Source organism: Phacochoerus africanus, chromosome 15 (genome assembly GCF_016906955.1).
Source record: "Phacochoerus africanus isolate WHEZ1 chromosome 15, ROS_Pafr_v1, whole genome shotgun sequence".
NCBI lineage: Eukaryota > Metazoa > Chordata > Mammalia > Artiodactyla > Suidae > Phacochoerus > Phacochoerus africanus.
Window position 1 is genome coordinate 72,113,483 of NC_062558.1, and position 22,779 is coordinate 72,136,261.

At 37.1% G+C, this 22,779-nt stretch overlaps 1 protein-coding gene across 4 annotated transcripts in view; it reads right to left on the reverse strand.

Annotated features, from left to right (window-relative positions):
• HERC4 (HECT and RLD domain containing E3 ubiquitin protein ligase 4) overlaps nt 1–15,234 on the reverse strand; it is a 148,414-nt gene extending 133,180 nt beyond the window's left edge. For 2 of the 4 annotated variants that reach the window (XM_047760965.1, XM_047760963.1), the window contains exons 1-2: nt 14,840–15,231; nt 12,744–13,047 (exon numbers count right to left, since the gene is read on the reverse strand). In XM_047760965.1, the coding sequence (XP_047616921.1) occupies nt 12,744–12,969 (226 nt within the window). In that variant the 5' untranslated portion in view covers nt 12,970–13,047; nt 14,840–15,231. Of the gene's footprint in view, nt 1–12,743; nt 13,048–14,823 lie in introns of all 4 variants that reach the window. The other 2 variants (XM_047760964.1, XM_047760967.1) reach the window with 2 other exon arrangements.
• Nucleotides 15,235–22,779: the final 7,545 nt, after the last annotated feature.

Genomic DNA, 22,779 nt, shown 5'->3' on the forward strand with positions numbered 1-22,779 from the left:
TAGTTCTCATCCCTTATTTTACCTCTGCACCAAGAATAGTTACAGATTGTATATATTCTTCCAGGGTTTTTCTTGATGTAGCTATATGCAAATACAAACATCTCTCTGTTTTTTTAATCCAAAAATATAGCTTTCTATATAATGTTCTACACCTTGCTCTTTTTACTTAATCTTAGAGATCTTTGTTTTAGCATACAAAGAATTCCTTCATTCTCTTCAATAACCACATAGCTAGCATTACACTGATTGAACGGACCATAACTATTTTACCAGTTTTCAACATATTGTCATAAGGCTGTTTCTAATGTTTTGCTATTATAAACAATGTTGTAGTAACATTCATTCTGTACATGTACAAATGTAGCTATCAAACCAAGAGCTATATTCTTGGACTTCTTGGAAAAAGGGTATGTTCATTAGTGATTCTGACAAAATAACCCTCATAATGGCTTATCAATTTACACTAACAACCTACAAACACTTGTTTGCTGGCAGTTTCATCATACAGAAGAGTATTATCAACCTCAAGGATTTCTGTTAACCTGGTATGTGAAAAAATGGTATCTTAGTACAGTCTTCGGGATTGCCCTTAGCATGAATGAGGCTGAAGAGCATTCACTGTTTAAGTCATTTGTATGTGCTCTTCTGTGAAATGCCTGTTCCTATCCTTTGCCATTTTGCTACTGGCTTATTTTCTCTTCATACCAGCAATTTCTAAGAGTGCTTTGTATCTCAGAGATTTGCATTTTGACTGTAACATAAGTCATAAATATTTTCCCATTTCCTTTTCTTTAGGTTACAGTGACTTCTACTTAACGAAATTATTTTTATTTTTTCTTTTAAAATACTCAATGAATTTTACTACATTTATAGTTGTACAACAATCATCACAACCCAATTTCGCAGCATTTCCGTCCCAAACCCCCAGCGCATCCCCCCACCCCCTCAACTTGTCTAATTTGGAACTGTAAGTTTTTCAAAGTCTGTGAGTCAGTATCTGCTCTGCAAAGAAATTCATTGTGTCCTTTTTTTCAGATTCCACATGTGATAGCATATTTCTTGGTGTCTCACTGTCTAACTTCACTTAGCATGGTAATTTCTAGGTCCATTCATGTTGCTGCAAATGCCATTATTTCTTTCCTTTTAATGGCCAAGTAATATTCCATTGTGTATATATACCACATCTTCTTGATCCACTCCTCTGTCCATGGACATTTAGGTTGTTTCCATGTCTTGGCTACTGTGTACAGTGCTGCAGTGAACATTGGAGTATGTATATCTTTTCGAGTCATGGTTTTCTCTGGACAGATGCCCAGGAGTGGGATTGCTGGATCAAATGGTAATTCTTTTTTTAGTTTTCTAAAGAACCTCCATACTGTTTCCTACAGTGGTTGCACCAATTTACATTCCCACCAACAGTGTAATAGGATTCCATTTTCTCCACACCCTCTCCAGCATTTACTGTTTGTAGACTTTCTGATGACGGCCATTCTGGCCGGCATGAGGTGGTATCTCATAGTGGTTTTGATTTGCATTTCTCAATAATTAGTAATGATGAACATCTTTTCATGTGTTTTTTAGCCATCTGTATGTCTAAAAATTATTTCTACTTCCATGTAGTTTATCTTTTCCATGCCTTTTCACAATTCAGCCAGAAGGGATTTCCTGACTCCAAAATTAAAAAAAAAAAAAAAGTCCATGTTTTCTTTGAGCACATTTATCATTAGTCTTTACATTTAAATATTTGGTTCACTTCAAATTTACCCAATATAAATATAGCATGAGGTAGTAATTCAACATTTTTTCCCCCTAGATGATGCTCTTACTTATTCCAAAGTCATTTATTGAACAGCTCCCACTTGCATTTTTTTCCCCACTGATTGTAAATCTATGTTTGGGCTTTATATTCTGTTTTACTGGGTTAATATGTCTATTTGTGGGGCAGTTTTAACTAACAAGGTTTTAAAATTAAAATATGTTAATACCTAGTTCTATCTATATATTTCTGTCTTTGTCTAGTTCCTAGGGAAAAAACCACTTGGTATTTTTATTAGATCACAATAAAGTGACAAACTAATTTTAGAGAAACTGACAGGCTTATGCAGGTTGAGTATTCCTAAGCCACAACGGTGGTTTCCATTTATTCAAGTTTTCTGTGTCCCTCATAAGTGCTTTCAAGTTTCCTTATCATAGGTCTCACACATTTCTTAGGTTGTTCCTGAGTCATTTTATCTTTTTCTTGCTATTATAAATGGTGTGTGTTGATTGTTGACATCTAATTGCACCTTGTTTCCACCAGGCTTTTTGTTTTTTAATTGAGGTAGAGTTAATTTACAATATTACGTTAAGTTTCAGGTTTATAACATAGTGATTCACAATTTTTAAAGGTTATAATCCATTTATAGTTATTATAAAATACTGGTTATAGTCCTTGTGCTGCACAATACATCCTTGTAGTTTACTTGATTTATACATAGTAGTGCCTCTTAATCACCTACCCCTATCTTTCCCCACCTCCCTTCCCTCTCCCTACTGGTAACCACTAGTTTGTTCTTGGTATCTGTGAGTCTGTTTCTCTTTTGTTCTATTCACTAGTTTATTTTTAGATTCCACATATAAGTGATATCATACAATATTTTGTCTTTCTCTGGTTTATTTCACTACACATAACACCCTCCAAATCCACCCATGTTGTTGCAAATGGCAGAATTTCAATATTTTTAATGGCTAAGTAGCATTCCATTTTGTGTATGTACCGACACACCCCACATCTTTATCCATACATCAGTTGATAAACACTTAGGTTGCTTCCATATCTCAGCAATTATAAATGCTGCTGCTATGAACATTGTGCTACACAAATCCTTTCAAATTAGTGTTTTCTTTTAAAATATATGGCCAGTAGTGGAATAGGTGGGTCATACAATTGTTCTATTTTTATATTTTTGAGGAACTGCCATACTTTTTTCCATAGTGGCTGCACCAATTTACATTCCCATCAACAGGGTACAAGTTTTCCCTTCTCTCCACATTCTTGCCAACATATGTTATTTGCGGTCTTTTTGATAATAGCCATTCTGACAAGTGTGAAATGTTATCTCATTATGGTTTGGTTTTTTGTCTTTTTAGGACCACACCCATGACACATGGAGGTTCCCAGGCTAGGGGTCGAATCAGAGCTGTAGCTGCTGGCCTACAACACAGCCACATGAACGCTAAATCCAAGCTGCGTCTGTGACCTACACCACAGCTCACAGAAACGCTAGATCCTTAACCCACTGAGTGAGGCCACGGATTGAACCTACATCCTCATGGATGCTCGTCAGATTCACTTCCGCTGAGTCATGACAGGAACTCCTCGTTACGGTTTTGATTTTCATTTCTTTCAGGATTAGTGATGTGGAACATCTTCTAACATGCCTGTTGGCTATATGTCTGTCCTCTTTAAAAAGATGTCTATTCAGGTCTTCTGTCCACTTTTTTTTTTTGACTGCACCTGCAACGTATGGAAATTCCCAGACCAGGGATCAAATCCAAGCCACAGCTGTGACTTATGCCACAGCTCTGTCCTAGGGATCAAACCCACACTGTCAGAGACAATGCCAGATCTTAACCCACTGCACCACAGTGGGAACTCCTTCTGCCTACTTTTTTATTATTTATTTGGCTTTTTAGGGCCACCCAGGGCATATGGAAGTTCCCAGGATGGGGGTCAAATCAGACTGTAGCTTCTGGCCTATGCCATAGCCACAGCAATGTCAGATCTGAGCCATGTCTGAGACCTATGCCACAGCTCACGGCAATACCGGATCCTTAACCCACTGAGCGAGGTCAGGGAACAAACCTGCATCCTCATGGATACTAGTCAGGTTCATTACCACTGAGCCACCATGGGAACTCCCAACTTTTTATTTTTTATGGCCGCACCTACAGCATGTGCAAGTTCCTGGGCCAAGGACTGAATCTGAGCTGCAGCTGCAAAACCTACACTGCAGCCAGATTTTTAACCTGCTGTGCCACAGCAGGAACTCCTTTTGCCCACTTTTTAATCAGGTTGTCTTTTGATATTCAGATGTATGGGCTGTTTATATATGCTGAATATTAACCTCTTATCAGTCATATCATTTGCAAATATCTTCTCCCATACAGTAGACTTTTTGTTTTGTCAATGGTTTCCTTTGCTGTGTTCACTAGGTTTTAATTTTGACTTTGGGTAAGTTATTCAACCTCTTGAAGTTGTATTTCTCTCACCTATAAAACTCAGTTAATATGTACTTTGCAGTGTGGGTTTAAGGCTTGTGGACAATGTATAAAGGATATAGCACAATGCCTGACACATAATGGTCTTTACCATTATTTTTAAATATCAGCATTCTAGTTTCTAAATAATATATTCTAAATATTTCTCATTATTAAGTTTCCCTCCAATTATGAGGTTGGTATCTTTCTTCTCCCTTTACATTTTCATATTAACTTCTATATTTCCTTTCCCCCTTATTCCCAGTTGCAGAGATTTAATCAGCTCACAACTAAGTGCAGAAATAGACTTATGTTCAGGCAGAGATAACAGCAACCTGTCAGGATTTTACCTAATTATTTTTCAAAAGATTAAGTAAATATCCATGAGGTTCAATACTGTTAGACAGTCTAGTTATGAAACCTACAGCTGAGTAATACCTGTATCAGAAAGCAGAAAGTATACAAGTCCTAATTTATAAATACTTGGGATCAACTGTGGGAAGCAATCACAAACTTCTTCAAAGAATTTATAGGTAAAGAAAAGATAAACTTTTGTCCAATTATTTTCAGAAGCTCCTAATTCTGCTCCCTAGGGTCTCTTTTAAAGTCTTATCCTGTTCCTTCCTCATTCCCATTTCCCTCTTACAGAACCAACAGCATTTCCCAAGGACTCTTGCCTACATGCCAGCACATACATAGTTTATAATTACAACTGTGTCAGATACTGTGGAATCAATAACTACTTCTATGTGACTACATCTGTGCCTTCAAAACTTTTGTTTCCAGTAAAATCTGGAAGCAAGTCATAAAGTGAGGCATTAACTAGTAAGCTTCTCTCAGTTAAATAAGCAAATGAACTTATTAATAAAATTCAAATAAGTCAGCTATCAAGTGGTACCTTGCAAATAAATGTTTTAATTTTATCTGTACATAAAAATTCAAGTTTACAAAACATTAGAGTAGGCAACCATTTAGGTTACTTCAAATTTACAATGATATTACATTGCCAGGTACTTTAAACAGTCTCCTAAAAGCACAAAATTAAGTATTGTTAGTGGATCATTAATTGCTTGACAGGCTGGAACCAAGGAGAATGTTAGCCTACTTTCAACTAAAGATAAAACAAAACTGGAAATAAAAGATTTCATGCCTTTAGTTCTGATGTTTTTCCCTACTTACAGTACTGAATTTATTACTGATTACTGAATACTGTTAGCAAAACACAATTCACCTCACCAAATCTTCTCTCTCCTCCTAAAACAAAACAGTTAACACTCCTCTTCCTGAATTCCCTATTTCTATTAATTACTGATTCAACCTAGAATCATACCTGGCTCTTCCCTTTACCCTTACCGTTCACTTCCACCTAGTTACCAAAGCCTGTCCATCCCGTCTCCCTAAATCTCTCCTTCATCAATCTGCTCCCTTCTTGTTTTAAAGGACTACTATTCTAGCCCAACTAATTTATTTACCTCCAAGTTCTCTCCCTTCCTTTATAAAAATCTGTAGTACCCTTTATAAACTATCTGAGGATATCCACCAAACTAAATTCAAGCTCTCCAATTTAACTCTATCATCTGACCTCAATTTTATTTCTCAAACCTTCCCAGATATTTCAGTTAACTGGACTACCATTCCCTTAATAGCCCTCAAATTTGCCTATTACCACTTGAGCTGCTTTATCTCTAAAGCACACTTCTTCATTATTTTCTCCTTGAAATATTACATACCTTTCCAGTTCATATGCTATCTTCTCTATAGAAACGCACCTACAATCCACTCCATTCCAAAGGGTTACACTATTCAACTCTATACGGCACCAATGTAAAGTGAGGAACAACTATGCTTAAAAATTTTTAATACATTAAATTTAGTTATTGTTCCTTCTAGATTTGCTAAAATTAAAAATGTTCTTTTTTCCTAAAGAAATAAACAGGGATGCAAATAAAGACTAAATTGATGTATATGTTCATGGCAGCATTACTTACAACAAAAACCTGGATATAAATTCCAGAAAATAGAGAACACAAATAAATTTTGGTACATTTAAATGATGAAATGTTAAAAAATCATTAACGATATCCCTAAACAGTATTTTAAAAACATAGGGAAATAATTACTAAATTGTCATTCAACTATTACTGGAAAAAAGTTGGGAAACAATATATTCCCAGTGCATAATTAGAAACATATATAAGCATAGAAAAAATGTCAAATGACAGTAGTATTTATCTGTGCATCATGGCATTATGGTTAATTTTTATTTTCTTATATTTCCTGATTTTCCTACCAATAGCTAACAATATCATGAAAAACTAAAAATGTGTTATTTCAGAATAGTGTAACACCCAGCAAAGGAATAAATTAAAATGAAACTTAGATATTAATACAGAATTAAGATGTTTCAAAATAATGTAAAAAACTCATTACTAAAGGCTTACAGAATGTTTTCCTTACATTCTTATAGAATGTTTTCCAACAAACACTAAACTAAAATTCTGCCATGCCAGAACTGAAGAAAAAAGAGTAATTCCAAGCAAGTATCATGGTTTTAAAGGAGCTATCAAAATCCAAAAAATTTCCCTTTTAATAGAATAACCTCTAATAACACAATTATGCACAGCAACTATAATGATTCATTAAAATATAAAAATAAGTATTGCTTTTTAAATTCTACCAGCATGGAAAAAAAAAAATCAAAGAAGATAAACCGCAGGCTCTTTAAGATGGTTTCTTCATTAATGTTTCCTACCTTTCTACTCACTAATACCATCCTAGTCCAAAGAAACCCTGTAACGATGGCTGAATACATTTCCTCTATTAGTTTTAAAAATCCAGTTTTTTTTTTTATCTGTGAGGTTCCTGGAACCAATCTTCCATGGACACTGAGAGACAACTGTACTTAAACTAAGGAGATGATGGAAATTAGACCACCTAGGCTGTCATCTGCAATAAGAATCCTTAGTAACTTCTCAAACTATGTAACTGAAATCTTCCATACTCTTGTTCTTTCAAGAAAAATATGTGGCTCACGTCCAATCAGATAAAAACACTAACATACCAAACACAAAGAGAAAGGTGTTGGTTCCAAATAATGTAAAGAAGCCTCTATTCGTTAGACTGCTCAGATTAGGCATCTACTATTATCGTCTTCTCTGTGGGTTAATGGTTTTATAAAACATTCACCAAACCAATACATTCTACAGAGAGCTACATGGCCAACATGAAACAAGATAATTAATCCAAGTTCCAATGTTAGCCACCAATCAGTTGTGCCTGGCAGTTAGTATGGACCTTGGATAGCAGCAAAGCATAGCATTAGACAACAAAGGGATATAGAATATGATATGTAACAGAAGAAAGAAAAAAGACTGGCTGTTACGATAGTAAGTTTCTGGTTTTTTGTTTAAATATTCTTCATACCACACAAGGTTATAATGAAGTACAAAGTGGTATTACAACGCAAGCATCTTGGTAAAATAATGATTCATTTCAACAGGCCATCAAATAAAATGGCAAAAAAGACCCAATCTGTGCATTAGTATTTGATTGGCCTCAAACAGAAGATATTACTGTAAATAATTCTAAACATAAGACTGGTTGACTTAAATTTGCAGATTCAATTTATAGCTGTTCACCAGTCATCTGCTGTTTTGACAAGTTACTTACCAACTTGTGCTGCCTTTTCTCCGTAAATTTATCCCCTAAGATGAGGATAATTCTTGCAAACTGTGTCACAAGCATTTTGAAAGGAACCATGAGTTATTGTGTAATGCTCTTGAAATTCCTCAGATGTAGGGTCCTACACAAAGTAAAGTATTATTATACATCTCTCTAACAGTAGTCATCTGTTTGCATTATGATTTTTTCCCTACCCTTGACACTGCAGTTCTTGGGCACTAACCTTTCTCAAAGTAAAGCGTCCAAAGCAAGCCTCCATTCCTGACCCAAGTAATTATTTTTTCAAGTCTTCATATCAGCCACATCCTTCTCTTCCTTAGAAAGTATTGTGAAAATCAGGAGTTATAAAACATAACGAGTTTCTCTGGTATTATATGCTTTGGTTCAATAAGAAATCTATGGGATAATTTGGCATTTTTAACCTACTGTTATGTGAATAATTTTATTTCCCACATTTATACATTTATTTTCCTACATTACTTTTAAAATTTTAACTATATTTTAAGGAGTTCATTTACAGATTTATGTTTTATGAACAGAGAGAGCAGGTCAGAAAATGAAGAAGCAAGAAAGGCAAGCAAATAATTACTGCTATATGACTAAAATGTTTTTATTCAAATGACCAACAAGAAATTAACACTTTGGGATACAGAAAGCAATCAATGCTCATAACTTTATACCTTCTGTAAAAGAGGTAAATATAAGCTAAAATAAATTTTACACTATTCAAAACTTTATTACTTGCTTTGCTAATCAAGTTAGTCTTTGGTTTAAGAACAAAATATATAATTTGAATTTTTAGTTTGTGTTGATAAAACATTACATCTGAAACTAGAACTCTCAACCTTCTTATATGGTTCCTAAAACATCTTCTCTTTGAGTTTATGCACAGGGAAGGGGCAGGGGAGAGACAATAAAACACAATGTCTTCATTATACAAACTTAGTTATAAAATAGTAATTTTTAAGAGATATTTTTAAACCCTCAGAATTACATTCAAAGAATGATGCAGACTAGTTTTCTTCTAGATGAATAAATATTCCTCTACCTTCAAAATATGGCAGGGAAAAACTCTGTGGGATAAACCACATGATTTATAGTAGTCTCTTGATATTTGCTTCTCTAGTGACTCTTAGTATCTTAATCTCTTTTAACAACAATTTTCTCATCTGAAAAAGGAGGACCATAACACCTCCCCTAGCAGACTACAAGACTACTGTGAGGATTAAATGAGATACATAATCTATTTGAAAGAACTTTATATACCATAAAAAGCTATTAAAACAGTCTTTTTAAACAGAACTGTATCACATTATTTGCAAATTATGGACATAATTTTAGCACTATTTCTAACACAAAAGAAATGGAAACAGATGTGTAAAACATATATTTAGGACCTTGGTCACCAAATTATACCTATGGCTGTATGCACAGTGAGTATATGATCTTCTTAAGAAAAGTATACTTCCTAAAATGTTATCTTAAAGGTTTCAGAAGTAAATTTGAAAGGATATATAAAAACAAAACTAAAAATTTACTTACATGGACTGGCCTAGCATTCTGAAGATTAAATATACTATTTACCTGTTAGCTATGAATTAGGGAAAAAATGGAGAGCCTCTAAATTAAAAAAAAAAAAATTTTAATTCTTATGAAGGAAAAATTCATACAGGAGAATGACAGATATTCACTTCTTCTGGAAATAATTCAGAGCTCGTAGTGATACCAAGGGATGTACATACACAAGAGAACAGAGATGAACATGGGCATAACCTGTAGTCTTGGTATAGCAGAGGAAATCAGTGAAACCTTCCCATGTGGTTACTAAAACATACAGAATGGAAACTTCTTCTGATAGGTCATAGTCAAATCTATTTATTACACTTTAAGACTGAATCCTCTGGTATTTATTATCATGACTCATGAATAGCTTATCCTTAAGGAATAAGGTCATCTCTTTCTCTTTTACTGCTCAGAATATTTAGTATGCTTATAAATCAATCTCTGCAAGAAAACAATTCTTAGCTCTCTTCTTTGCTTTCTTTATGATACAAGTTTAAAGCTCTGATGAAGTGAATTATGTTTATTACATGGTCCTAAAATTCAACCAGATTCACTCAGTTACCAGAAGACTTTAAAACCAATTAAGTAAGAATTCCTTGTCTTCTAATTCATTCTTCAAACTCACAAATTCAAAAAATGGTCAAGGAAGGAGTACATTTAAATCATTAAGGAATTATTCCAAATGGAAATAATTCTAATCAAAAATGTTAACAATTCTCCAATCACCTTCAATCAAAATTGAAGTTAAAAAGTGAAGTCCCTATCAGAGCAGCTACCTCCTTTTGAAATGTTACTTTCTCCTACCTCTATAATTAGGTACATTTCAATACATCATTGAACCTGGACTTTTGGTAATAAAAAGTCTGCCACAGGATGAGGATCCTCCTCCCATAAAACTAAGCTACTTCAGCTCCAAATTTATATTCTAGCTATTTAAGTGATCAATGATTGAATTAAATTCAACTTCATTTTCTCCCAGAAATCTTTAATTCTATCCCACATTGGCATTTTCCATTTTTTAAACTTCCTAGTTTCAAAATATATTCCACATCATATCAAATTTCAATTCTTTCCAATTATTTCATTTATGTATGCCTTAATACCCAACCCAGGCTCTACATTTTTCAAAGACAAAATTTACACCTTTCATTTTTCTATCCCATAGACTGTGATGTACTCTGGATAATTAGACAATCCTGAAGAGTTACCAAAAACTTAGGCAAACCCACCCTCCCAATTTTTTACTACCAAATAATGCTTCCAGAATGAATCAAGAGTGATATAAATGTCACAATGCGATCACCGCAATGTCAGCATGACCATGAAGAAGCCTCTTCTGGCTAGTTAAGCTTCTCAGAACCTCATCTATAGAGTTGAAAGCTGTTCCGGGCACTATAATCATTATACTATTAGTGCACAGTGTCTACCACCCTTGTCCTAGACACAGAACAGGTGTTTAAATAACATTTTAAAAAGTTAAACTCTTAGTAAATTTCAGTAACTATACTGGCAATTTCCACGTGCTAGATTTATATTTTCTACTTGCTCTGTAGCCTCTCAGAAATTACTAAAACAATACAGAGATATGTTCAGTTATTTCTGTGGGGCTTGTTAAGTATAAGAATGGTAAGAGCCCCAATATCATGAAAATCTCAACCTGAGGCAGCATTCCAAGCTAAGCAAAAAAGGTAAAGAATTCATCTGCCTCTGATGCAATAATAACAAATACATATCGATAAATTACCATTCATGTCTAACAACATGACAACCTCAAAGCCTAAGATTATGAAAATCTGGTAAGAATCCATAAAATATTCTTTCTGGCATAGAGTACAAGAAAGCTACCATTTACTTTGAGTTCTGCAATAATTAAGCTACTGTATTAAGCATCACTACCATTTATCCAAAAAAATTAAATTACAAATTAAAATAGAAGAAAAGAGATAAAAACCCTAACAACAAAGAAAAGATGAAAACCATACAGCTTTTTTACAAGTTAGAAAAGTGAGACTTGCCATGGTGGTGAGATGGTATGAAAAATGAATAACATGCCTTAATTCAATAGCTTAATATTTTATATATATATATTAACCTCTCAAAAGTAGACTAACAGTAAAAACCACATAAATAATGATGTGGTAAAGAAAAGTATCTGCTGTAGAAAATACTTAGGTGCCATTGCTGTTAAAGTTAAAAGAAACTGTAAATCAGCATAGCTAGTCGTATCTGAATTTATCATCTTAGGAATTAACTTTAGTTAACACTGAAAGCGAAATTCACAGAAACAGTATTTTCTAAGTGTGGTAATATCTGATTTTAAAATATGTATATCCAGGAAAACAGAATTTAAGATGTGACCAGATTCCTCAAATTTCTCATTACCCTATAAATTATTTTATTTATTTTGCTTTTTAGGGCCGCACATGTAGCATATGGAAGTTCCCAGGCTAGGGGTCGAATCAGAGCTACAGCTGCCGGCCTACGCCACAGCCACGGCAATGCAGGATCTGAGCTGCATCTGCGACCTACACCACAGTTCACGGCAAAGCCAGATCCTTAACCCACTGAGCAAGGCCAGGGATTGTAAGAACCAGTCGGGTTTGTTACCACTGAGCCACAACTGGAACTCCTGCTATAAATTATTTTAAATTTGGCTTATATGGTTACTACATAATCAGGACATCTCATAGACACAAACTTTAAGAGCTAATGTTATTACTTGAAAGTAGGAGACTAGGGGAATAAAAGATATTTCAAACTAAATAAAATCATGTATTTAAAAAACAATAGGGAGAACACAAGAAAAATGAGAATATATTTTAGGCAAGTAAATGAAAGTAGAAAAAGCTTTCATCTTATTTTTCCTTTCTGATGTATAGAAAACAACACGGTAAATTACACATTTAAAACCTGCCCAGGGTGGCTGAACAGTAATTACAAAAGAGGACCTACATACTGTAGATTCTATACCTATATACTCGGCCCCAAAGAAGATTTATACACTGTTCAGCAGGTGGTTTTCTCTATGTTTTACATCACCTTAATTGTTCTGAAACCACTTAAAAGTCTGTAATAGCAGTTGTTAAAAACAAACCACAAAATAATTAAAGTACTTAGAAGCATGCAAATGTAAAGGACATATTTAACCTCTAGTCTGCTTTTAAACCATGACATGGGTTTAGGACTAGAGAAACTTTTTGACATTTCAAACTTAAATTATGTAATTATTAGCAACAGCAAACAAAAATTTTTCAACTTACCTGGTTTCTTTCTGGATTTTTCATGACCTAGCTGTCCTAGATCATTACATCCACACGTGTACACTGTTCCATCATCCAGAACAAATACTGTATGTCTGAGTCCACATCCTACATCTCGAACCTTTTTATTTATAAAAAAGTCACTTTTTCTGGGCTCTAGTACGATTTCTTCATCAATTCCACCCAAGCCTAGCTGTCCAAAAGATGCATTTCCCCAGCACAACATGTTTGTAATTCTCTTGGTCTTCCAGTTTCAATAAAAACTCCCTTCTGAAACACTGGCAAGTTGGAGGTATCCCTATGTCTGAGAAGACAGAAAAAAGTTAATATGATTTCAAAGAAAATATAATGTATAATTGCTCTTTCAAGTGCTAGGCTACAATAATTACTATGCAGTAAACATGAAGTCTATAATGTGCTACATAAGTACCATTCAGTTTCAAAAACCAATCAGTTGTAAATCTTAAAAGTATATCATATAGAAATGTTTAGGAAAATACATCACTCCCCACGATTCTTTGCAAAGTTTAAAATATTAACTAAATATGACTTTTTGTTTTCTTATGATATACTAATCTAATTGAAATATTAAGAACTCCAATGAAATTAACCTTTTCTCTTTGAATAGTTTCAGTCAGCACAAGAAATAAGACATTTATCCACTGCCCCCCCAAATCAGATATATACTCAGTGAAAACCCTGCAATAGCATAAACCTTTGTAATCTCCCTCAAGTCACAGAATTATTAGACCTTCTAATACCTACCTCCACACTAACCAAAAATTGAAGTTCTTATTTGTACTATAAAAATTAAACCAATAATGCAAACTTTAAATTTCCCACAACTTAAATGACTCTTCCAACTATTCATACTAATAGGCCCCAGGGAAAACTATGATTCTCTAGTCAAGCTCTGATCTTAAAAGAAAATCACCTCCAAAGGTCACACTTTACAAATCAATGTTAACACTCCGACCTCACTACTAATTTAATTTTAAAACTAAACCAATATACCTAATTATAATACAAAAGAAAGTATGCAGTTTAAAAATCAAGGTTTCGTCCCCCCCCAAAAAATCCAGTATTTTCTATTACGAGTGGTAACCGTGACTGAAAAATATTTCCCTGGGGTAATGAATATCTATCTATACCTCTGAGATAATTATTCGAAGATGGGGGAAAAAAAAAAAACTGCAAACAACTCTGGCACCACTCTGGGTCACTGATTGGTGGCGAAATCTGTAGAACTTTCCAGTACACTGACTGTTTCTTCGCTTATAAAGACATGGGTAACAAAGAATTCACTTCATCTAAAACTACACAGATTTTTAGACACATCGTGTTACTAAATAACACAATTACAGGAAGTCAGCCTTATTCTTGCTGTAGTTACCCACATTCCTTACAGAGAACCTAAGTTTCAAAACCCAACTTTCCTACGCTAGGGCTAGCAAGTGCTGATGCTGTCTCATTCCATGAACCATCCATTAGGAAAACTTTAATTTCATTCTTTTGGGGCATCAGAACTCGATAGTTCCAGAGAGTTCTACACTGTCTTCTACACTGTTTTTATTTATTTTATTAGTTTTTTTTAAGACAGGAAAATAATCCCCGATTCCGGCACGAGGTTTAACCATCTCTTTCCTTTAAAAAGTCAGAGGGTATGGGAAAGGTGTCCTCTCGCCAGCAACAGGTAGGAGAATGAGAAGCAGTTTCTTCCCACCATCCCTTGAACGTGCACTCAGATCGGCTCAGGGAGACCGGGGGAGAAAAATCATCTGCACACACCCAACCGCGCGGGCCGACCAGTCATCCACGGCAGCCGCCCTCCCGCCAGCTCGCAGCAGCCCCAGAGGCCAGCGAATGAGGCTCGGCACCTCGGCGGCCCTCGGTCCCCGAGAGGCCCTTCCCCAGAGAGGTGCGACATTCCAACTCCAGGGCCAGGGGCCCCCGACGCTGCCCCAGTCCCCCACCCCCAACCCCGAGGAAACGCTGAGAAAGCACCCTGCGCCAGGCCGGCCTGTATCCGCCCAGCCCGGCCTCCCCCCTCCCTAACGCCGTCACACGCCCCCGAACCCACCGGGGCAACGACTCACCCGGCCCCTCAAGGCAAGGGAAGCCCAGGGCGACGGGGGGCGGCGCCTTCCCCGAGAGCAAGGCAGCGCGGCAGCTGAGGCAGGTCTCCAGCTCCCGGGCTCTCTTCCTTCAGCCAGTGGCGGCGAACACCAGAGCTCCTCCGGCGTCAGTGAAGCTGCTCCGCTGCTCCCCTCCCCGGCGCCTGTGAAACTTTACCGGGCTCCTCAGAGAAAAGCAGCCGCCACCGCTGTCCAGTCCAGAGAGCCGTCGGCGACCCGGATAGAGCGGGAGGGGAAGGACAGGAGCCGAGTGGGGCGGAGAGCGTAGGGGTGGGGAGAATTGAGGAAAAGACAGGGGAGGAGAATGGAGAAGGGGAGGTGGTAAAGCGAGGTAGGGGGAGGGGTTGGCCGGAAGTGAACCTCGGAGCACGCGCGTGAGCCCACCCACTTCACGGCCCCGGCGCCTGCGCCGGAATTCTCCCAGGGCAAACCAAGCCGGACGCTTGCGCAGTATGCCGCTTTGCCTTTGCTCAAGAGGAAGTCTCCGAATACAGAAGCTGAAGTTTGTACGTCAAACCGGGTGTTTGGTGTGACTTGTAAAAGCGTTTCAGCGTGCACAAGAATCTTTTAGTGGAGGAAATCTCTTCGTTTTTTGGCTAAGTTTCCTTTTCGTATATTGGTTCCAGTCTTTCTTTTTATTCCATTATCCAAGGAGAATTTGAAGTAGCATCACAGACATCACAAATAAGGATACAAAAGCTGGCGAAGTCTCTTATGTCATCCCTTAGCCTCAGCTGGAGCTAATCTGGGTTGTGCCAGATGTATTCAGGGCAATGATGGAACCTTCTGGCGTTAAGGTTCCTGATAAAGTGATGGCTGCCATAATTTTCTGCACTCACCCTGGGAGATAAACTTATAATGAAGGGCCTCCTTCATTCAGAGAAAATTAAATAACGTGTATGGCTAGAGCCCTGCCTTATAAAAGCGAAATCCAGATTTCCTAGACCAGTCAAGGAAGAAAACTTGAAACAAGGCACTCCTGAAATTTTGTTAGACTTCTAGTACCTCATCTTAGAGTGGATGTTGAGAACCTAGAAATAATTCCACAGTAAGCCATGTTTCTTTATCTCAGTGAAAATTATATTTCAGGTTGGGAAGTGTCTCTCTGCTGGAATATGTATGTGTATTAGTTTCTTGATGCTGTCATAACAAAATACTGTAAATACCACGAATTCAGTAGCTTGAAACAATAGGAACTTATTGTCTCACACTTATGGAGGTCAGAAGTCTGAACTCAAGGTGGCAGCAGGATTGGGTCTCTCTTAGGGTCGCAGGCAGAGAATCTTGCCCATACATCTCTCCTAGCTTTTGGTGGTTACTGACAAACCTTGGCATTCTTTGTCTTGTAGATACACCACCACTCTAATCCCTGCCTCCATGTCCACATGGTGTTCTTCCCTGTGTTTCTGTGTCCCAATTTTCCTCTTATAAGGATACCAGTCATTGGATTAGGGCCCACCCTAATCCATTGTGACCTCTTTTTACCCAGATTGCATCTGCAAAGACCTTATTCCCAAATAAGGTCACATTCTTAGGTACTGGAGGCTAGGACTTTAACTCTGGAAAACCCAGTACAATGCACAATCTAATTTCTTACAGAAATAAGAGTAAAATTATAAGATACTTGAGCAAAGAAAGCATAATTTCAACATTAGGAGTGGTGGTGATGCCCATGAAACATACTGAATTCTTAGTTTGATAGCTTCATTGTCCTCATAGGCCTTTTGTTGTCGTTTAACTATCATGCCTTGATGCCTCAGAATGTATCATTAAAGGGGAAGTTATGGGATTTGGGATCTTTAAGATATGTACTTGATGCTGCAACAAATGACACCAAAATATGAACAGGAACATAATAAAACTATTTTTTGTATCTTTTTCATATTCAAAGTGGGTGTTCCTAATGATTGAAAACTGATGTTCTTAAAACTTTTGTCTGGGAGGTGCCACATATCACATCTGCACACATAATATTAGCAACAAGTACATACCTATATGCAAGGGGACTAGGAAACATAATCCCTGTCTGAGTTCCCAGGTATCACTTTAAACCGTAGAAGAGAGCATGAATTAGTGGACAGCTATCTCTGTCACACAGATGCATCTCTTTCTAGAATTATTTTATGTAGGTTTTGATAAATAATATTCTAATTTTCTAGAAAAGCAGTTAACCTTGAAATTAGATTAAGTTGTACACAAATAAGCCACAAATTTTACATTTGTCTTGTCATACTATATGAATAATTTGGGAATTTATAGATACTCATTCTCTGGAATAAGATATTTTATTTAGAATATTCTAAAATATAGGTCTTGCTTATAAAAAGTGAAATGGAATTTTCTATATGTTCCTTTTAACCTTATAAATCTATGAAACTATGATGTAAGATCTTAGAAAGTAGCCTATAATTACCTTAAAGTGAGACAAGCGTAGGAGCAGAAGGTTATTAGGATAATGTGAATTTGTTGTATAAAAGCAGCATGAGTAATTGATGATGAGTATCGGCTTGTGGTGCTGGTTTGTTTGGATTCAGAGCCTGAGCCTGCAGGCCACTATCCTTCTATCCTCTCAAAGACACCTACAGGCATTTACTAATAGTCTGTTTTACAGAAAATAACTCCTCAGTCACAATTTCTATAAGTGGGCGAAGTTAATGATCCATATCTCACTTCATTGTGAAGATTTAATAACATGTACAGTGCCTTGAATAAAGCCAGTGGTTTCTAAATGTTACCTTTTAGTATTACTAATATCATCTCTCCTAAACTACAAGTAGTAAGAGACCATTTGGGAAAGCATTCCATATCACCAATAACGATATAATTTTTTTTTGGCCCACCCCTGCAGCATATGGAAATTCCCAGTCTAGGGGTCAAATCAGAGCTGTACCTGCCTGCCTACACCACAGCCACAACAACATGGAATCCGAGCTGGTCTGTGACCTCCACCATAGCTCATGGCGACGCCAGATCCTTAACCCACTGAGTGAGGCCAGGGATCAAACCTGCATGCGCTAGTCGGGTTCATAACCCACAGAGCCACAACAGGAACTCCAATATAATTTTAATTTAGAACAAAAATTAATTTTTTTTACTTTTTGTGTTATTTTCATTTTTTAAAAATGCTCAGACTGTTGAGAGACCACTAAAATAGATTCATTGTCCCCCTCTTCCCCATGCTCCCTTTCATCAGCCATATTGCTTGTGCTGTACCCCTCCTGACATCCTTCATTCAAATCTCTGCTCATGTCATCTCTCCAGACTTCCCCGACCAACCTATCCAAAAAATTACCCCTCACGCTCTATAATTTTATTCTACTTTATTTTCTCTTGTATCTGCTATTATTATTACCACCTGATGTTTATTGTATTATACACAAATGTATAATATACTTATTATATTACATATGTCATATATAGATAAATTTAAATAATTATATACAATCTATAAGTATATAGTATATAGGTAGATATATAAATGTTTATCTCTTTCACTAGAAAGAAGACTCCATAAAGGCAGGAGTTTTTCCTCAGTGCTCTATTCCTTAATACCTTGAACAGTTCCCGGCCTATAGCATGTGCTCAGAAATTATTTATTGAATTAATTAATTCATGATGCTGGCAATATTGTAAATTATCACAACATTTTTATAAATAAATTTGGCGATATGTTTCAAGAGTCAGTAAATTTCACTTAACAATAGTTCCAAATCATAGCAATATTTATCGTGAGACATTACACTAAACCACTTACCTACATTATATCATTTCTGGACTCTGTTCTAAAGAAATAAGGAAACACAAGGATCACTTAACAAATCTTTATTAAGCACCTATTGTGTACCACTCTCCCAATTCTAGTACATGAGAGAAATAAAAACAAAGAGGCAGGCAAATAAAAACAAACAAAAATTAAACCAACATACGTTCCAACAAAGGGGAAATGAAATGTATAGCAAAGTTAGTCCTTTTATTGTTAACTTTGAAAGAACAAGATTGTACTGTCCAAAAGTATTTGTCACCTATTGCAACCATGTTGTAGATTCCACCTTGAGTGGAGAACAGGAAAAGCCTCCCCTAGTCATTTTTCACATTCTTGCTTTCCAAGATTAGGGCTGTCAATCAAATAGTTGCATGGTCACATTTTCTTCTATTCCTCTCTGAGTTCCTCCCTGCACTTTTAATCCCCTGTTTATGATCGCCATGGTCACCCTTTCTCTTTGGCCTTTGACCTAGCATTATGGCTTCAGCTCAGAATATACACACGGCAGTCAGATCTTTTACAAGATTCTTCCACAAATCTTTACTGAACACCTACTCTGTGCTGCCCTCCCAGTTCTAGTCATAGAGATAGGAAAAAACAAGTTGTCACACAAACAAAAGTATTTCGATTTGTAGTAAATAAGGAAATAAAGAAGGAATAAAGATGGAGAATAATAAATTCCTTGAAAAAGAATGGACAGTGAAGATCTCAGTGGAGGAGCTGCTATTAAAACTGAAAACAAAGAAAAGGATCAAGCCCTGTGAAGATGGGGTCGAGAAGATGTTCTAGATGGAGGGAGAAAAACACAAGAAGCCCTTAAGGCAGCAAAGAACTTGGCATTTTCCAGGCAGTGAAAGAAAATTAGTGTAGATGGAGCACAGGGTTACAAGATCTGTTTGGTGGTAGGCAGTCAGAGTCTGGATCAAGTAGGGTGCATTAAGGAGTTTATTCTAAGTACTGTTCAGGGGTTTTAAGAGAGGAGAGGAGGGCAATGATTATATGTATTAAGAAAAAGGTTACTATGAGACACCAACATCAAATGCTTTCACTGACATGTGGAATATGAAAAAAGGACAGAATGAACTTCTTTGCAGAACAGATACTGACTCACAGACTTTGAAAAATCTATGGTCTCCAAAGGAGACAGTTTGGGGGGTGGGGGATGTGCTGGGGTTGTGGGTTGGAAGTCCTATAAAATTGGATTGTGATGATCATTGTACAACTATAAATGTAATACATTCATTGAGTAATAAAAAAAGATTACTTTTGCTGCTTAACTGGACAGGATTGCTGAATTACAAGAAGGGTGAACATTTGGAGTTCCCGTCATCACTCTGGAAACAAATCTGACTAGCATCCATGAGGACGCAGGTTTGAGGCCTGGGTGGGTTAAGGATCTGGCGTTGCCATGAGCTGTGGTGTAGGTCACAGACGCTTCTTGGATCTGGAGTTGCTGTGGCTGTGGTGTAGATTCCTAGCCTAGAAATCTCCATAGGCCACGGGTGCAGCCTTAAAAAGACAAAAAACAAAACAACAAAAAAGGGTGAACACTGATAAAGTTAGATTATTTAGGAGGCTTTTGCAACAATCCAAATGGGAGAGAACAGCAGTGGGGAATAAGGTAGTTGTGTTGGAGAGAAAGAGAAGAAGGTAGATTTAAAACATACTTTGGGAATAGGATTAACAGAGTTGTGCCAGATAGTGTGTAGGGGATCAGAAAATGGGAGGAGTGCTGGGCTGCTGATGGTTTTCTGACTTGAGCACATGTACCAAGATGATGATGGCTGGTGAGTAAGAGGGAGAAGGACAGGCTTAAAGTCGGAAAAATGAAGTGGTCTGTTTTGGCCTTAAGTTTGAAAAATCAAGAGTGTATTTCTCTGTTAGTTTGGTAGAGCTGCCATAACAACAACAACAACAAAAAACCACTACAGACTGAGTGGCTTGAACAAGGGAAACTGATTTTCTCACAGTTCTGGAGGCTAGAAGTCAAGACATCAAGATGGTGGCAGGTTTGGTTTCTTTTGAGGCTTCTCCCCTTGACCTACAAATGGCTACCTTCTCCCTGGGTATTCACAGGGCCATTCTTCCTTCTGTGTTTTCTCTCTGTCCTAGACTTTTCTTCTTATAGGGACACCAGGTGAAATAGGTTAGGGCCCACTCATTTTAGTTTTACCTTAATTACGTTTATTTTATTTTGTTATGGCCATATGCACAGCATATAGAAGTTCTGGGCCAGAGATTCAATTTGAGGTGCAGCAATCCCAGATCATTTAACCCAATGTGCTGGGCCGGGGATCGAACCCACACCTCCATGGGGACCTGAGCCACTGCAGTTGGATTGTTAACCCACTGTGCCACAGTGGGAACTCCCTTAATTATCTTTTTAAAGCCCCATCTTAAAATACAGTCATAAGCTGAGGCACTAGTGGTTAGGACATCCGCATAAGAATTGGGGTAGTGGGGGACACAATTCAGCTCAAACAATTTTTTTCTTACTTTTGAATTTAATTATAAAAAGTCCTTTTCCTGTTATCCTAGTATGTATGGGCCTAGCCCAGAAGTGAGTGAGATATGAGAAAGAATGCTCTTCAGCCACATAAAAGAGAAAGCACAGAAGAAGATTTGCCCTTCTTTTTAATAGATGCAACCAAAACTATTTTATTGATAATATGTTATAATACATGGCACTTAACCAACAACATAAATAACAATTTATTATAGAATCCTTCTCAACTTTCTTTTTTTTGCTTTTGTAAGTCTTCTAAACTTTCATTATTTTATGCCAATGTCCTTTCCTGCTCTAAATTTACATTCTGACTCCTATTTCCTTCTCAGTCTCCCAGTGTGACAGAGTAGTAATGATCATATTATGAATACCTGAAACATTTTTAAATGCTTCTTTTTATATCTCTCTATAATTTATTTGTGCTTGTTTTCCATCCCCTAATCATAGGAATTAAGCTGGCATTCAAACAGGCATAAGCCTGAAAAATAATCACATGTAATGTGGCCGTTGACCAGTATGTGGGGATGTGTTCATGCCTTTGAAATTATAGGGTGATTATTCCAGTTACTACACTTTCTAAGCAGAGAAAGTGCTCAAAATGACTGTGGTTTGGGGGGACTTTTTTTGGGGGGAGTGCCAGGGCTTGTGGCCATTAAAAAATTGTTTTTAAAAACAAACCGTTGACTGTATGATGAACTATACTTTATTTTTATTTTTTGTCTTTTTAGCTATTTCTTGGGCTGTTCCCGCGGCATATGGAGGTTCCCAGGCTAGGGGTCGAATCGGAGCTGTAGCCACTGGCCTACGCCAGAGCCACAGCAACGCGGGATCCAAGCCATGTCTGCAACCTACACCACAGCTCACGGCAACGCCGGATCGTTAACCCACTGAGCAAGGGCAGGGACCGAACCTGCAACCTCATGGTTCCTAGTCGGATTCGTTAACCACTGCGCCACGACGGGAACTCCTTTTTTTTTTTTAAACTATACTTTAAAATTAATTTTATCTCATAGCAATCATAAGATGAAAATTGCATGAGTTCTAATTATCATGAGTATTACCAAAGAAATATAGTATGAAGTGTGGGATCTATACTCATATGAATCTTTCAAGTTTATGTTTTTCTTTTAAAGAGAATTAAAATAGCAATAAGGAGGAGGAATCTCGGAGTTCCTATCTTGGTGCAGTGGAAATGAATCCATCTTACTCAATTATCGCTTCAGGTTCAATACCTGGCCTCGCTCAGTGGGTTAAGGATCCGCTGTTGCCGTGAGCTGTGGTGTAGGTCGCAGACATGGCTCGGATCCCGCATTGCTGTGGCTCTGGTTGTAGGCCGGCAGCAACAGCTCTGATTGGACCTCTAGCCTGGGAACCTCCATACGTTGCAGGTGAGGCCCTAAAAAGACAAAAGACAAAAGACAAAAAAAAAAGAGGAGGAATCTCAACTATTGGAGCTTAATAATCAAACTTTTGGGTAGCAAATCGAGCTATTTTGTTGCTACTGATTCTAAAGTGTCTTATAAAGACATTCCAGGTTCAAGAGTTCTCTTGTGGCACAGCAGGTTAAGGATCTGGCATTGTCATTGCATTGGCTTGGATCACTGCTGTGATGCAGGTTTGATCTCTGGCCTA